Genomic DNA, 15,679 nt, shown 5'->3' with positions numbered 1-15,679 from the left:
AAAATTCAGAGAATTGCTAACTATGTTTTCCAAGATGAGAAAGATAGGCAATCAGAAGAGAAAAAAATTATATAATTGATAACTTAACCAAAGAAATCAGAGAGCTTAAACAAAAATTGAAATCCAGTGAAGTGCAGGAAAAAAAAAACAGTAGCTGTACTATGAACTTATAGACAACCCAGAAATAACTACAACCCCAGACAATACAGACAAAACCCAAGATGTTATCTTTGTGATAGACCTGATCATCTCATGAGAGAGGGCATATTTAGGGGACAATTCTTTGGACAAAAATTCAGGGGGAACCAAGGCAATAGGATTAATTGCTTTAATGGATTCAGGCAAAATGGATATGGAAATTATGGGTTTAGCAACAGATTCAATAATGGGTTCAATAATCATTCTAGTATGGGAGATGAAATTACCCAAATTATTTTGAGACTGAATACTACCTCAATTCACAACAAGGCCCAGACCTGAATTCCATGCAAGACTATATCAAAGTAAGTGCTTGTCCAAAATATCCCCAGGTAGTTTGTAGGAATCCCCCCCAAAAAAGGTGCAACTTTATTAGATGGTGTGGCAAGGACTGTTAAGTTAAAGATCTAGTGTATGGACAAAATGGACTAGGAACTATGGGCAATGAAATAAAAACTAATGAAAATGACAAAGAGATTTTAAGAACATGGCAAATTAGCATAGGAGAAATCAATGAAGAATTAGAGAATGAGGAACATGAAACAAGTGTTGAGTTTTCCTGATCCTAGTGTGTTAGCTCCTATACCTGTCCATTTTTGAGAAAATAGCATAGAACCCCATGTAACACTAAAAATAGGAACCCAAGTTTATGATTGTCTTTTAGACACAGGTGCTGCCAAATCTGTGTTGCAGAAATTCCCTGAAGAGTACAAAGCAGTGGGTTCAATGGAAGTTGTGGGTGTGACAGGAAAATCACAAAGAGTAAAGAAATTAGAATCAGGAATGGTTTCGTTTGGACCTCTACGTGTAGAACACTCTGTTCTCTTAATGTCAAGTTCCCCAATGAATCTAGTGGGTAGGGATCTTCTTTGTAAATTGAGAACAACTATAGTATGTACACCAACTGGAGATATTTCTTTGAAACTCTAAGAAGAATTCCTGAACCTTTTCCCTGTATTATTCCTGGAAACAGTAGAGTCAGAAGGGGAAGGGAATAACATCTATCAGATACCAAATGATATTCCAGAAGGCGTATGGGCTATAGATTCTACAGATTTGATTTATTAAAATCAGCAACCCTTGTTTAAAGCACTGATCAACTAAAGGAGGTCTACCACCATGCATTCCATAGTACCCACTTAGTAAAGAGACCATTGATGAGATCACACCAATAATAAATTTGTTATTGCAGCAAGGCATAATAATACCATGCATCTCTGAATATAACACCCCAATTTTACCAGTTAAAAAACTCAAGCTAGATGCTGAAGAATGAATAGTCTATAGATTTGTTCAAGATTTAAGAGCTATTAACGATCATATAGTAAACTCTTACCCAGTTGTACCAAGTCCTGCTACCATCATTTCATCTATCCCAAGTCATGCAAAATATTTTTCTGTAGTTGACTTATGTTCTGCTTTTTTCCCAATACTGATATACAGCAACTCATAGAAGATATTTGCATTCATGTGGCAGGGAAATCAATATTCATGATCCCATTTGCCACAGGGATTCTATGACAGTCGTTCATTGTTTCCCCAAATCTTAAACAAAGATTTGAAAAATATCCAATTCAAGGACAGTAAACTCATTCACTTTGTAGATAATCTACTTCTAGCTTCTCCATCTGCAAAAGTGTGCTAGAGTGATAGTAAATGTCTTCTGTGTGGGCTCTAAAAGATGGGACATAAAATAAATAAAATATCAAAAGCTAAACTTCAATGGTGTCTTCTTTGTGTAGACTATTTAGGGTTTGTGCTGTCTGAGGGGTCCAGAAGAATTTCCCAAAAGAGAGTAGCAGACATACAAAAGCTGAGTGCCTCAAAGACCAAATAGCAACTCAGAGTCATCTTAGAAACCACAGGTTTTTGCAGACAATGGATACCTAATTATGGTGAGCTTATGAAACCACTGATTGCTTTAATGAAAGATACTGAGAAAGACTCACTGAAGCTGAAACCAGAGCATTTGCAAGCAATTTCAAACTTAAAGGAAGCAATATTATCAGCTCCTGCTTTTTGTAACCCTCATTATTCAAAACCATTCTTCCTCTATGTCCAGGAGTGAAAGGGAATAGCTTCAGGAGTTTTCACCAACCCAAGGTCCTATTGCATATTATTCTGGTCAACTAGATCCCACAGCCTCAGGAATTTCTCCATGTTTAAGAGTGGCAGAAACTACATTGCTTGTTACCAAAAAGATTTAATATTAGACTGCCCACTGACAATTTATTGTTCACATGAAGTCGAGGCACTTCTGCAAAAGTTCAGAACATAGGCATTTTCAGATCAATGCATGGTTAAATATGACATAGTGCTTTTGGGGAATGAACTTATGACACTAAAGAGACACAGCATCTTAAATCCAGCTACATTATTACCCAATTTACCAACACAAGGGGAACCATTGCACAATTGTGAAACTGTAGTGCAATTAATAGAAAGACCTCAAGAAAATTTGTCAGACACACCTCTTCACAACCCTGACCTGATCTTATTAACAGATAGATCATCATATATGCAATAATAAGATTTATAGGTGCTGAGGTAGTAAGTTATTTAGATACCCTATGGCTTGCTTTACCACCTAGGAACCTAAGTGCCCAGGGAGCAGATTTATCACTCTAAAACATGCATGCAAGCTTGCAAAAGACAAAATTGTGAATATTTTCCCTGATTCTAAGAATGCATTTGGAATTTGCCATGCTGTTCATTCTCTCTGTCTTCAGAGAGGATTTTAACATCTAGTGGGAAAAGAACCACTCAGAAATAATTCAAGAATTACTGTCATCTCTCCAACTACCAAAGGAGTTGGCAGTAATTCACTGCAAAGGGCATTCTTTTAGACAAGACTTAATTGCCAGAGGAAATCGTAGGGCAGATATTGCTGTACAATATGCTGCTCAAAATGCTCTAGCTTGTATTATGAATCTCTCTGTGATAGATATCACAGATTTAGAAAAAGCATACAATGACAAAGAGGTTCAGAAGTGGAAGCAAAATTTTGGAGCCAGAAAAGAAAATGGGATTTGTATAGCATCAGTGGGACAACCAATTCTTCCAAAAGCATTTTCCTCTTACATCTATAAAGTGTCTTCATACTAGGTTCAAGTCCTTTGTATTGGCTTAGAAGTTCATCAATCCTTCCTAGATTGTTTTATTTGTTGACCTGTGTGATCTTTTGGCACAATTCAGGTTTAGCTTTGTGCTTCTTTGGCCCTGTGAAATGGCTCTTATCTATATCTTGTCCTAGAATCAGACAGAATCATTAAGCAAAGTCCCATAATTTTTTAAAAGAATTAGTGGCATCATTTTTATACTCTCAAGCTTTGAGGGAATGCATTGACATTATAGCAAATGTATTTTAAACTTATATTACTGCTAAATCAAAAAAGTTAAATAAAATCTTAATACTGGTGACATGCTTCAAATATAAAAAGTAGAGAAAAATAAAAACTGAAATAGTATATTGCACATGCAAGAAAAATATAATAAAAGTTTCAAAATTCAAAAATGTATCTTACAATCATTGATACACTGTGTCAGCTAAGAAAATATAGAATACAAGGCTTTCTTACCAAAAATGAGATCCATTTCCTCTTCATACCTGGCCATGATCCGCTGTGAGTACAAGCAAATGAATTTTACAAAGTAACCGTTTTTTTATAAAGAACGGTAAAACAAATATGTAGGTATCAATATCCCCAAAATTCTCAATAGCCCAATTAATTACAATGGCAAACAAACCCACTATCATATTTCACATGAGTTGCTATATGGCATTATTAAAAGTCTATGAACTGATGGATATTTGTCAAAATTTTTACAAATGTGGCAAATCTTTCAACCTTGGTAAACATATTTTTAAACAAAGTAAAACTCATTTTGGGTCTAGAACATCATCAAGAAATCTAGATATCATTACAAAAATGTGGCAGAGGAGTCTAGGAAAAATCCAAACCTCTGTACTGTTGATGTTGGTAAAGTGAGCTGAAGAGTTATAAATGAGAGATGCTCCTCTTTTGGGAGTCTTCTAGGGGTACAATTCCCTGGGATTAACTTCCTAGCTCCATTGGTATGAGACTGTTGTCCTATTCAGTCACATTTTTATAAATGTGGGAGGTGGGGATTATAATTGTATTTCACTTCAGCTACTAAAATGAACCTTACCTCCTGTTAGGGGCAGGCAAAATGATCAGAGTTGTTGGAAAAAAAAAAAAGATCGAAAAATCATGTCTACAAGACTTCTTAAAATCAATTTGAGATATTTAGCTTATTAAATTTTCCAAAGGTTGTTATACAGTTGTAGTAATGTTCTTATGGAGTCCATCTACCCTCTATGTGACAATTTACAAAGTAAAAAATAGAAAAGCTATTTTTATATGGGCTTACTCAATAATATTTGTTCAGTATAATTATAGGGGAAAAGCAACAGAATTTAACAGTAGTTAATACCCAGTACATTAAAATGATTCAATGTAACAGAATAGTATTGAATGCAGTAATATATGAACTTAAAACCACAAAATTAAATCTTAAAACAATCAGCAAAATGCAACAAAATACAGAGATTTTGATAAAACATTGGAGTCTGAAAAGCCTTAAAACTTTAACCTCCAGTCTCTTTAAAGTTCTTTGTTTTTTTTAAATTATCCATTCAGATGCCTATTGTTAGAAGGCAGAAAATTGGTAAGGGGTAGGCAATGGGGGTTAAATGACCTGCCTAGGGCCACACCAATAGGAAGTGTCTGAGGCCAGATTTTAACCGAGGACCTCCCATCTCTAGGCCTGGCTCTCAGTCCACTGAGCCTTTGAGCTGCCTCCCCATAGTGAGGGTGGGTTTTAGGAATCTTAAATTGGGCCAAAGAATTGCAGGGAGTTGAAATTCTCTCCTGACTCCTGGATGAGCTAAATAAAAGAATCAATGCAGTCAAAAGATATCCTTTTAAAGCAGCCATGCTTGTAAGTTCTATTTGGAAAAGTCTCTTCCTTCTCCTCTTTCTCCCCACCTGTGATCCCCTGCCCCCAGTCCACGTGGAGGCTAATTGTAGCCTAAAGAAAAATCACCCCCTTTTTTACCAGCTGGTGGAAGTGAGTCCTGGGCCTGGGACAATGAGCGATCTGCTCAGAGGTCAGAGTTGCTGGTAGGTCGGGGATGGGAGAGCAGATCTGGATCAAACAGGTCTGGATTGCAGGAGTGCAGAAGCAAGCAACAGGCCGAGCTGGCTGGGCTGGGCTGGAAGGGATGGGACCAGGTGAGTGATATTGAATCAAGAAAGTCTGAAGCAGATGGCTGCAGGCAGGAGTGCAGGCAAGCAGGCTCAAGCTGATCAAGATGGTTTTATAAAAAAAAACATCTTGGAGAAACGTGGCTTAGAAATCATTATCTAGGCTATCTTTTTTAAAAAAAAATTTTTGAGAAGTTCTCATCCAATCTAGTGGTTGCCATTAACTATAACAGTTAAATTAGTTTCTCTACTAAAGTATTATATTTTAGAGGTTTATTAAAGATTATTAGAAATCAAGGATAAAGAAAATACAAAATAAGAAAGCACGTGCCTAGGGCACATAGCCCATTCACAGCCACTTACATCTTGCCTGCCAGGTAGAGAGGCGTGTGTGTTTAGAAGTGGAAGAAGAAAACGCGAAGTAGGCGGAGAGCCCTTTAAATAATAATTTGTGATCTCGCCCTCAGGTGAGGACTCAGGTGAGATTATAGGGAATTCTGGGAACTACCAAGGACTTCTGGGGATTGAAGTCTGGGGTTCAAATCTCCATTTTTACAGGCTGCAGTCAAAAAGAAGAAGAAATTATTCAAGAAGAAGAATAACTTGCAGACAGAGCTCAAGATCAAGACAGAGGAGAAGACAACATGGAAGAAATAGAGAAGATGACAGAAGAAAGGACAGCACTGTAACAAAGACATTGCAAGAGAAAATCAACACAGAGAAGAGGAACACAGAGTGATTATGGACATGAACTGTAAGATTTTTGTGTCAGTCTTACATTATACACTTTCACTATAGTTGCAAACAAACACTACCTAATAACAACATTAAGACAGAAGACAGTAGCAAAGAAGGTGACTTTAAATATTTGCTAAGTATTCACTAAAAATTAACATACACATATAGGAAACATTTCTCACACATATTTTAGCAATTTTGAATAAATGAAAGTTCTGTCAGGTATCAAACTGCTTAATGCAATTATACTCATTATCATATACCCAATATTATATATTGTAATAGCCAACCAATATTATATAATGCAATTATACCCATTTCTAAGAGGTCAGGCCAAGGAGCTTTGCCAGGAATACTGCTGACCTTTTCAAGGCACAAAGGGCTAAAGGTACAGCAGCATCTCCAAAGCTGCTCATTAAAATTGAATCCTCTACTCTGAATATCAAAACAAGGATGAACACATAGCTGGTTCCTTCCTGTAAATAGCACTATGCACTTTAATCCTACAAACTTTTATTAAGTTCCTACTCCATACAAGGCATTGTGCTTGGTCCTGGAGGTGCAATAACAAATCAAAAATAGTCCCTGCCTTTAATCCATCTCCCTACTTTCTCCCATGTTTTAGACTTTCTTGCTCCTAGATTTGTTCCATTTCATTTACTTTCTGCCACATGTATTACATTGGAAATTTTCTTCCTGTGAAGTGTCACCAAACTTCAATATTGAATTAATTATAAAGCATATATAGGCATCTAGGTGGCATAGTGGATATTGTGCTAAGTTGAAGTCAGAAAGAGCTGTACTGAAACTCAGATTTAGATAATTACTATCTATGCAACCCTGTGTATGTCACTTAACCTATTTCATCATCAGTTTCCTCATCTGCAAAATGGGGATGATAAGAGCACTCCATCATAAAGTTATTGTTGGGTTTTGAAGGCCAAATGAAATAACACATATAAAGTGCTTTGCAAATCTTAATGTACAGTCCAAATACTAGCTATTATTATTTTATTAACTATTTACTTTGTACCAGGCATTCTTCTAAGCACTGGGAACATAAAATCAAAAAGAAAAATAGTTCCTTGACCTCTAAAATCTGTTCCCTTCACAGTCCATGTTTTTCTGTTAGTGATTTTTTAAAATCCCAGTGTCTCCCTGGTACTCTCCTCCTCCAGGTGACCTCTCCCATGAATTCCCATGGGATTTAGTGGATCTGAAGTCTTACTTGCTCGAATTCTTCTTCTTATTGGTAGGTACTAGTAAACAAAAGGGAACAGAACTTGAAAGCTATAAAAACTGCTCTGTGATGTCAGTTGCAGTCCAGAAAGCCAGAAACAGCCCCAGATATTGCCTGAAGGTGTCTGGTTCATGCAGCAAGACCCTCGCCCAGATCTTTTTTCTGTGAGTCAAAGAGAACAAAGGAGAGATAAGAGTGAAGAGACAATAATAGCATTTTTTCTCTTCTATGGGAAGTATTGAGGTGAGAGGGAAATACTGAGTGGAGAGAAGAAACCCTTTGTGTCCTGATCTATAAGCAGAGGCAGTCATATTCCCAGAGTTAACAGCAGAACTAGCCAGTGTGGGCTACTTTGAGTCACCAGCATCAGAGTGAGCTCAGCAACCCATCCATCCTAATTGCTTGACCTTGTCAGGGATTGCTTAGGAGGGATTTTTGTTTGTAGAGAGTGGTTAGACAAATTAAATGATAATGTCCCTACTAAATACCAGATTGTCACACTAGAGAAGTGGGGAGATTTCATAGAATTAGAAATCTAAAATAGAGTGACTTTGGAGATCATCTAATCTAACCCCTTTATTTTCCTTAAGAGTAAACCGAGACCCAGATATGTTTAGTGATTTTTCTCAAGGTTACTTGGGCATTAACTTGCAGAACCTGCATTTAGTTTGAATACAAGTCTGCTTCAAAATTCAGGAATCTTTTTACTGTGACACACTACCTGGAGAAGAGTGGATTTAGGCTGGATGTTATAGCTTTCTTCAAATATTTAAAGGGCTATTGAGTTGAAAATAGATTACCCTTATTCTGTCTACATAGTTCCAGAAATCACAATTAAATCTAATAGGTAGAAATCACAGGTAGATTTTGGTTCAATATAAGGATAATTTTCTTAACATATCAGAGCTAATAAATGATATTAGAAGTTTTTGAGAAGATGGTAGATGACCACCTGTCAGAACTATTGTAGAGGGGCATCTATGATATTATTTAGGGAGTGAAGATTCTTGGGAGGATCAGTGATTGGATGAGAAACAATGGTGGGCAAGAAATGGTACTGAAGATCAAGTCTGCATGTCTTCTTGCTGGGTAAGGTTCATTATACCACCAATTAGGACTTGATGTATGGCTGGAACATGGATCTTAGCAGATGTGAGCAAGAATCAGTCATCTAGTTTTAATTTAGTAGCCTCTTCCTATATTCTTAGTATGGGACTAGGTGATCTAGTCTTGTATAGGATTTTGAATCCTACCACACACAAGATCTCATAGAAACAAAAATAGTATTGTGTAGGACCCATGACACCTGAATTATCTAGCTTTGGTACATGTATTTATATGGAAGAATGAAGTACTTAACCTTGGATGCTATTTTTCACAAACCTAGCTTCATTCTTCAAGACAGTGAAACTGTTTACTCTCATGACATTCTATAGTCTCTAATGCATTCTTTTAAAAAGTTATTGATAGCTTTGGTTTTAAACTCAACTACATTTCCCCATGTATCTCTCTTCCTCCCATTTCTTTAAGATCAATTTGGCATCTTTACTTCCTTGTGTGGGATATAGAAGAAATTTGAAATTTTAAAAAATCTCTTAATAATCTCTGTTGTTTTTGTTGCATTGGTCAGTTAATCTCTTCCTCGTTCTTTCTCTTAATAACCTCTAAGCATTCAGTAAATCATTTCAATACTTAATAATGCTTATTTGTCTTTCTTGTATTTCTTTTGTTTGGAGGAAGTTTTCAAATGAATTATTGATCAGTTCTGGTGAGGATGTCCTCCTCTCTATCCTCCACTCCTCTCAATTGGCTGAGCAGAATTAGTGTCTACTGCTTGTTGCAGTGTGGGAGTCAGACAGGGAATGAGGTATGCTGAAAAAAGTAAGGGGGGAAAAAGTATGCTCAAAAGTAAAAGGGAATCTTCAATATCAGTTCTAGGCAAAGGTTCCCGGATTGGTTTGTGTATCCCTACCAGAACAGGTAAAGGTTAGTGAGAGAGAAGGACTGAATGATTACTTTAATAATTAGGGATTAATGTTCTCTGGTATTAATGAGGATTTTATCTTTTACAGGTTCTATTATTATTGTCTTTTGGATTCACTTATAAGTATTACAAAATAGTTAATAATTTTGGTTTTGGTGTGGGGATAGAGTAGGAAGGAAATATTTGTTTATCTTCTTTTTGGTCTTCAATCAACTTTCATTTTCTATTTTATAGTATATTTATTTTGGCACTTGTGCTTTTTCTACAGAGGATAATAACTTATATCATTATTATTCCATCACTATTTGCTATGCCAGTTGTGAGATGAAATGGACCTTGTTTCAATCTCAGTAAGGCATCACTTCTTAGATAGGTGATTTTCTCAAACAAGACCTCCATTATTCTTTTCCTAATTTCCTAATTGACTCTGGCTTTTGAGGGTTGAGTGATGACTACTAAAAGAAGACACATCACTGAACTTCTCTTTCACTCGCTTATCCTCAGAATACTATCTACTAGAACAGAAGGCATTTCTTGCCTAGTTCCATCTTGGATTAGGTTCTTGTCCCTATTATAAACTCAGAGTTCAGACTTCTGAGAGAGAGGAATATATCTAGTAGGATATGGGATGGGATATATTCCAATAATACCTGACCGTATCCAATCTCAAGTGGGGAGTGCTCACACTATTTCTCTTCCATTTTATGAAGCTTTCTAATACAGGTTTTGCCCTGCTCAATGACATTCCATATCCTTCTAGGATCTAAGATGAGTATATTAACTAAAGAACTAATGGCTATTCCTGTTTTTGGAAGGAATGCATAGAGGAAACTAGCCCAACCCTGGACTTGCTTCATGGCACTCATCAGCAACAGCTCCTCTCCTTTGCCTTCTGAGTTCCTCCTCATCTGTTTCCCTGGCTACCAGAGCTGGCAGCACTGGCTCTCTCTACCTCTGAGCTTGCTGTTCCTATTAGCCATGGGGGCCAATGTCACCCTCCTCCTCACCATAAGGCTGGAAGCTTCTTTGCATGAACCCATGTACTATTTGCTTAGTATACTCTCTCTGCTGGATATTGTTCTTTGTGTCACTGTCATTCCCAAGGTCCTCTCCATCTTCTGGTTTGATCTCAGACCTATCAGTTTCTCTGCTTGCTTCCTTCAAATGTACATAATGAACAGCTTTCTGACCATGGAGTCCTGTACCTTCACTGTTATGGCCTATGATCGCTATGTGGCCATCTGTAAGCCACTGCGTTATCCAACTATCATCACGAATCAATTTGTGGTCAAGGCCACCATGTTCATTGTGGCTAGGAATGCTCTCCTCACTGCCCCCATTCCAATCCTTTCTGCCCAGCTCCATTACTGTGGAGACAACATTATCAAGAATTGCATCTGCACTAACTTGTCTGTCTCTATACTTTCCTGTGATGACATCACTTTCAACCGGATCTACCAGTTTGTGACTGGCTGGACCCTGCTGGGTTCTGACCTCATCCTCATCATCCTCTCCTATACCTTTATTCTTCGGGCTGTCCTTCGAATTAAGGCAGAGGGGGCTGCAGCCAAAGCTCTGAGCACATGTGGCTCCCACTTCATCCTTATCCTCTTCTTTAGCACCATCCTACTGGTACTAGTCATCACTAATGTAGCCAGAAAAAAAATCCCTCGTGATGTCCCCATCCTGCTCAACATATTGCATCACCTCATTCCCCCAGCCATGAATCCCATTGTCTATGGAGTCCGGACAAAGGAGATTAAGCAGGGGATCCAGAAGCTGTTGAGGAGGTTATAAGCAATGGGGGTAGGGTTCCTAACTCATTTTTGATGGATCAAATTTTTGAATGAAAGACATTATAATATGAATTAAAATTTTTATTTTTACTCTGTGACTGAATTCCATTCCTATTCCTCTGGGTGCTGTAAATGACCATGAAGATTCTGTCTGTCCCTCCCATTGAAAGTTTTGATTTCCTTTATTTCTAATAGGTCTTCCAATTGAAGGGGTTTGAAAATTGGGCAAAAGTTCAGCACGAATGTGGTTGAAAATGAATTGACCAAGATCTGTTGCTCAAGATCTGTGATGTGATAAGGATGTCATTCTTGAGAAAAACAGAATGATAGATTATTAGCAATCAGTTTGAAAGACTTTTCCATTTGATAGAATATAACATACAGTGATGCAAGACAAATGATCATAGATTGCATTTCTATAGTATGACAGGATTTAAAAACTCTTTCCTACCTAACAACCCCATGAAGTAGGTTGTAATATCATAGATATAAAATTGGAAGGAATATCAAAAGTCAATCAATCCAAACTCCCCTTGCCCCATTTTATATATATTTTATAGATGAGGAAACTGAGGCCCAAGGAAAGAAAATGACTTGCCCAACACAGCAGAGGCAAATATTCATCAGAGGTAGGTTTTGATATCAGGGTTGTGACTCCAGAGTCATTCCTCATTCCTCTCCTAGTATAAGTGGATTCAGATATATTTCATAATAACTATTGAGATTTACATTTCTATTTAGGATGTGGTAAATGCCTTACAGGAATCTTCTCCTCTGATCATAATATTAACCTGAGAGGCAGGTACTACAGATATCATAATCAATAGAAGGGGAGGCAGGATGGAACTGGGAGTAGATATTGTGAACTATATTCAGAATTATAAGAAAAAGGAGAATGAGTATTGGGGCAACTAAGTGGCTCAGTGGACAGATAGCCAGGCCTGGAAATGGGAGATGCTGGGCTCAAATCTGATGTCAGATACTTCATAGCTGTATGATCCTGGGCAAGCCACTTAAGCCCAATTGCCTAGCCCTAGCCACTCTTCTGCTTTGGATCCAATACCTAGTATTGATTCTAGGTCAGAAGGTAAGGGTTTTTTTAATGGAGGGAGAGATTTGCTTGATTCTAAGACAGAAGACAAAGGTTTTAAAAAGTATTAAATGGGAGTGAAAGGGTGATAAACTTGACTAGGGTTAGTCCTTTCCCCCATAGTTTATTCAGGGTAGGAACCTAGACCTAACTGAGCTCCATATATGTATTGGGAGGAGATTGAAGGCACCAAGGCACTTAACTCTTGGGGATCTGTGCAAAATGGAAAGGAGAAGGGCCAAAGGGTAGGAACCCAAAAACAAATTATGGAGAATACAAGTTTAAGATCAAATTTTTACCTGCAAGATATAAAGTCAGGAGAGAAAGCACTATACCATACTAATTTATGAAATAGGGTTCTAATACTTATACCAAGTAAGGACAGAGCAAATAAAGAGAACTTTAGACAAATATAATTAATGAATATTAATATAAAATTTTTAAAAGAAAACCATAATAATAATAATAATTATGTCAAGATATAAAAAATCACACTGTGACAATGCTGGATTTATACCAGGGATAATAGTATTATTTACATTTAGAAACACAATTAACATAATGAATTATCATTTAAAAATGATAATTATATAATCATATAATTATATCAATAGATATAAAAAGAATCTTTGACAAATGAAAAATCATTTGTGAAAAGAGTTCTATAAAGCCTACAATTATGAGAGATATTTGTTGATATGATAATAAAGAAATGTCATTAAAAGAAAACATGGTATCCACACAAGCAGAACATTAATCCCATAGACTGAATGTGTAGAGATAATTTAAGGATTATAGGTGTTCTAGAAGAATCTGACAAGTTACATACCATACCTCAAGAAGTAAAAAAAAATTGCCCAGAATGTCTGAAAACAGAAAACGAGTTTGCCTCCACAAAACAAAACCAAGTTCTACACAGCAAACTCCAATTTAAATAGTGATTAAATTTAATAACTCTAAATGACAAATTTTCCAAGTGACCAGGAAGGAGATCTTCAAATGTAAAGGAAAGGAAATTCGAGGAAGAAATGCCCATTTGGTATGCACCAAAAACCAGAAGGTTGGGGGCAGAATAATTAGTTCTAAAGAACAAAGGAACTCAAGATGTAATTCAATAACAATATTTCACAAATCTGAACCTACTCATAAATTAAAAAGATGAATATTCAATAAAAATAAGTGTTATGTCATTTTTTACAAAAACATCAGATCTGAACAAATGATTATTTTTTCAAATGGTCCAGCCAACAAAAATACAAGAAAGGGAAACAAATTTAGCAAACAAAAGTAAATAGACCATAGTCAAGAGAACTTTGTACACAGTAATAGCAATATTGTATGCAGATCAATTGTAAATGACTTTACTATTATAAGCAGCACAAATATCTAAGACAATTCTAAGAGACTCATGATGAAAAATCATATCCATAAATATAGAAGGAACTGATGAATTACTAATACAGAATAAAGCATACAATTTTCACTTCATTTCTTTTTTATTTGTTTCTTATATGTGTGATATGTATCTTCTTCCATAACATGATGAATATAGAAATATATATGTAGCATTATAGCACATGTATAACCTTTAATAGATTACTTGCCATCTTGAGGAGGGGAAAGGGATAGGAGGAAGGGAGAGAATTTATATAAAATAATGTCAGAAAACAAATGTCAAAATTATTTCTACATGTAATTGGGAAAAACAAGGAAATATTACTGGGGGGAAATAACATACATAATCCATATTATATGATTTGTTTTCAAAATGTGCATTATGTGGGTAAAGGGGGAAATAAAATAGATATGATGGAGAAATAGGACTGAAACATCATAGACTACACCTCACAACATCCCACCTAGAGATGAAATGGTGATTTTGTGGGACCAAATTGCAGAGTCAGAGGATACATAAAAGGGGAGAGAGTAGAAAGAAACCAGAGAAGAATTTTTAATATATTTTAGGCAAGTCAGGTTTGGAAAGAATAAGTAATGAAGACATGAAAGAAGGGACTGAAATGAGAAAGAAAAAAGTATTGCTTCAAAACTGAGAAGGGCACTATAGGAAAGATTCCCTCATGGGAGAAGAGGGATATACTCTAAAAAAGAAATGAAGACCCTAAAATGCATATAATCTCAAGGGATTTTAATGATTAGAAAGACCACTCATCCTTCCTTAGGGAAAATGGAATCATTGTTCTTGAGGACAAGTGACAGCCAAGAAGAGTGAGAAGACGTGAACCAAAGAGAAGATTTCATAGCAAAAGGGTGGGTGGTGGGAGGGGAGGGGAAATGACTATGGATAGGCAAAGGTTAATTAAATACAATATAATTAGTTATAGGAAAATTCCAACAGTAGTGTGATGTTTTATGACCTGCAGGAATTGTTATTTCTAAAAGTGATACGCAATGGGAAAAAAGGGAGATGGGATGTATGACCTACTGTGTAATAACCAAAACTGTTTAGAATAAGGAACTCAAAATAGGTACTTTGGAAACTCTAATGTCATGAATAATAGAGAAAAAGAGACTAAAGTATAAAGACTATGAATCTGATAATAAAACGCTAAATAAAAATAGGGAAGATAAATAATGGGAAGAGAAGATGAAGAATGAAATGAAAGAGTAGAAGAAATCCTTTTATGAAAAGGGCACATACAATTAAATTTTAAAACTATCCCTCCAAAATAGAAACAAAGGTGAGGAAGAGAGATTTTCTTTGACTATGTAACTGAAAGAGTAAAAAGATATCAAAATTAAATAACAAGGAAAAAGAGGAAGAAAAAATCTAATAAATTTAAACTCCAATGTAAGGGAAAAGGGTAACAAATAAAAAAGATAAAGGGAAAAGAGCTGATAGCAATAAAGTTGACTTAAAACATATAAAGCTTCAAAAGTTGAAGAGACAAAATACTATGTTCAAAGAAGAAGAGGGATAAAAATCCTAATTCAAATAAGAAATGACATTAAAGAAATAAAGTAGGAAATATCAGATGGGCTAGATTTGTGGTGTCAAAAGTCAAATAGAAACAGAGTACCACTAAATTATACACAAGGATCTCTGTTGGTCACATTATTACTTAGTTTTAAAATAGGTTATGTTTTATTTCATTTTCATTTATTTTCTTAAACAATTCTTAAATACATTTTAATCTGGCTAGGCTACATTAGTGAATGTTGTTGGCTGCAAATGTGATGTTTGATAATTCTGGGCTAGGTAAAGTATACAGAGAGGAAGTCGGATCTTTAAATGATATATTTTTAGAGTCATTTAGTGATTAACTCTCAGGGTGTCTGAAGGGATAATTACACAATCTCCCAAGGAGGTTGTTGACTAATACTAGAATCACCTGGGATACATGGCTGAGTTATGAGATATATGAATCAATTGTCAAAAGAAAACCA

General features: G+C 36.0%; 1 protein-coding gene across 1 annotated transcript; it reads left to right on the top strand.

Moving 5' to 3' along the window:
* Positions 1-9,560: 9,560 nt before the first annotated feature.
* LOC100022308 (olfactory receptor 56A1-like) lies at positions 9,561-11,185 on the top strand. The gene has a single exon (XM_001365872.2). The coding sequence runs from the start codon at positions 10,244-10,246 to the stop codon at positions 11,183-11,185; it is 942 nt and encodes a 313-aa protein (XP_001365909.1). The 5' UTR covers positions 9,561-10,243.
* The last annotated feature ends 4,494 nt before the right edge of the window (positions 11,186-15,679 follow it).

Source organism: Monodelphis domestica, chromosome 4 (assembly GCF_027887165.1).
Source record: "Monodelphis domestica isolate mMonDom1 chromosome 4, mMonDom1.pri, whole genome shotgun sequence".
Lineage (NCBI taxonomy): Eukaryota > Metazoa > Chordata > Mammalia > Didelphimorphia > Didelphidae > Monodelphis > Monodelphis domestica.
The sequence above is the reverse complement of the archived record's forward strand: the minus strand, read 5'-3'. Positions and strand labels throughout refer to the sequence as shown.

Coding starts and splice junctions, on each gene's coding strand:
- LOC100022308 (XM_001365872.2), top strand. CDS start 10,244: ATGGCACTCATCAGCAACAGCTCCTCTCCTTTGCCTTCTGAGTTCCTC.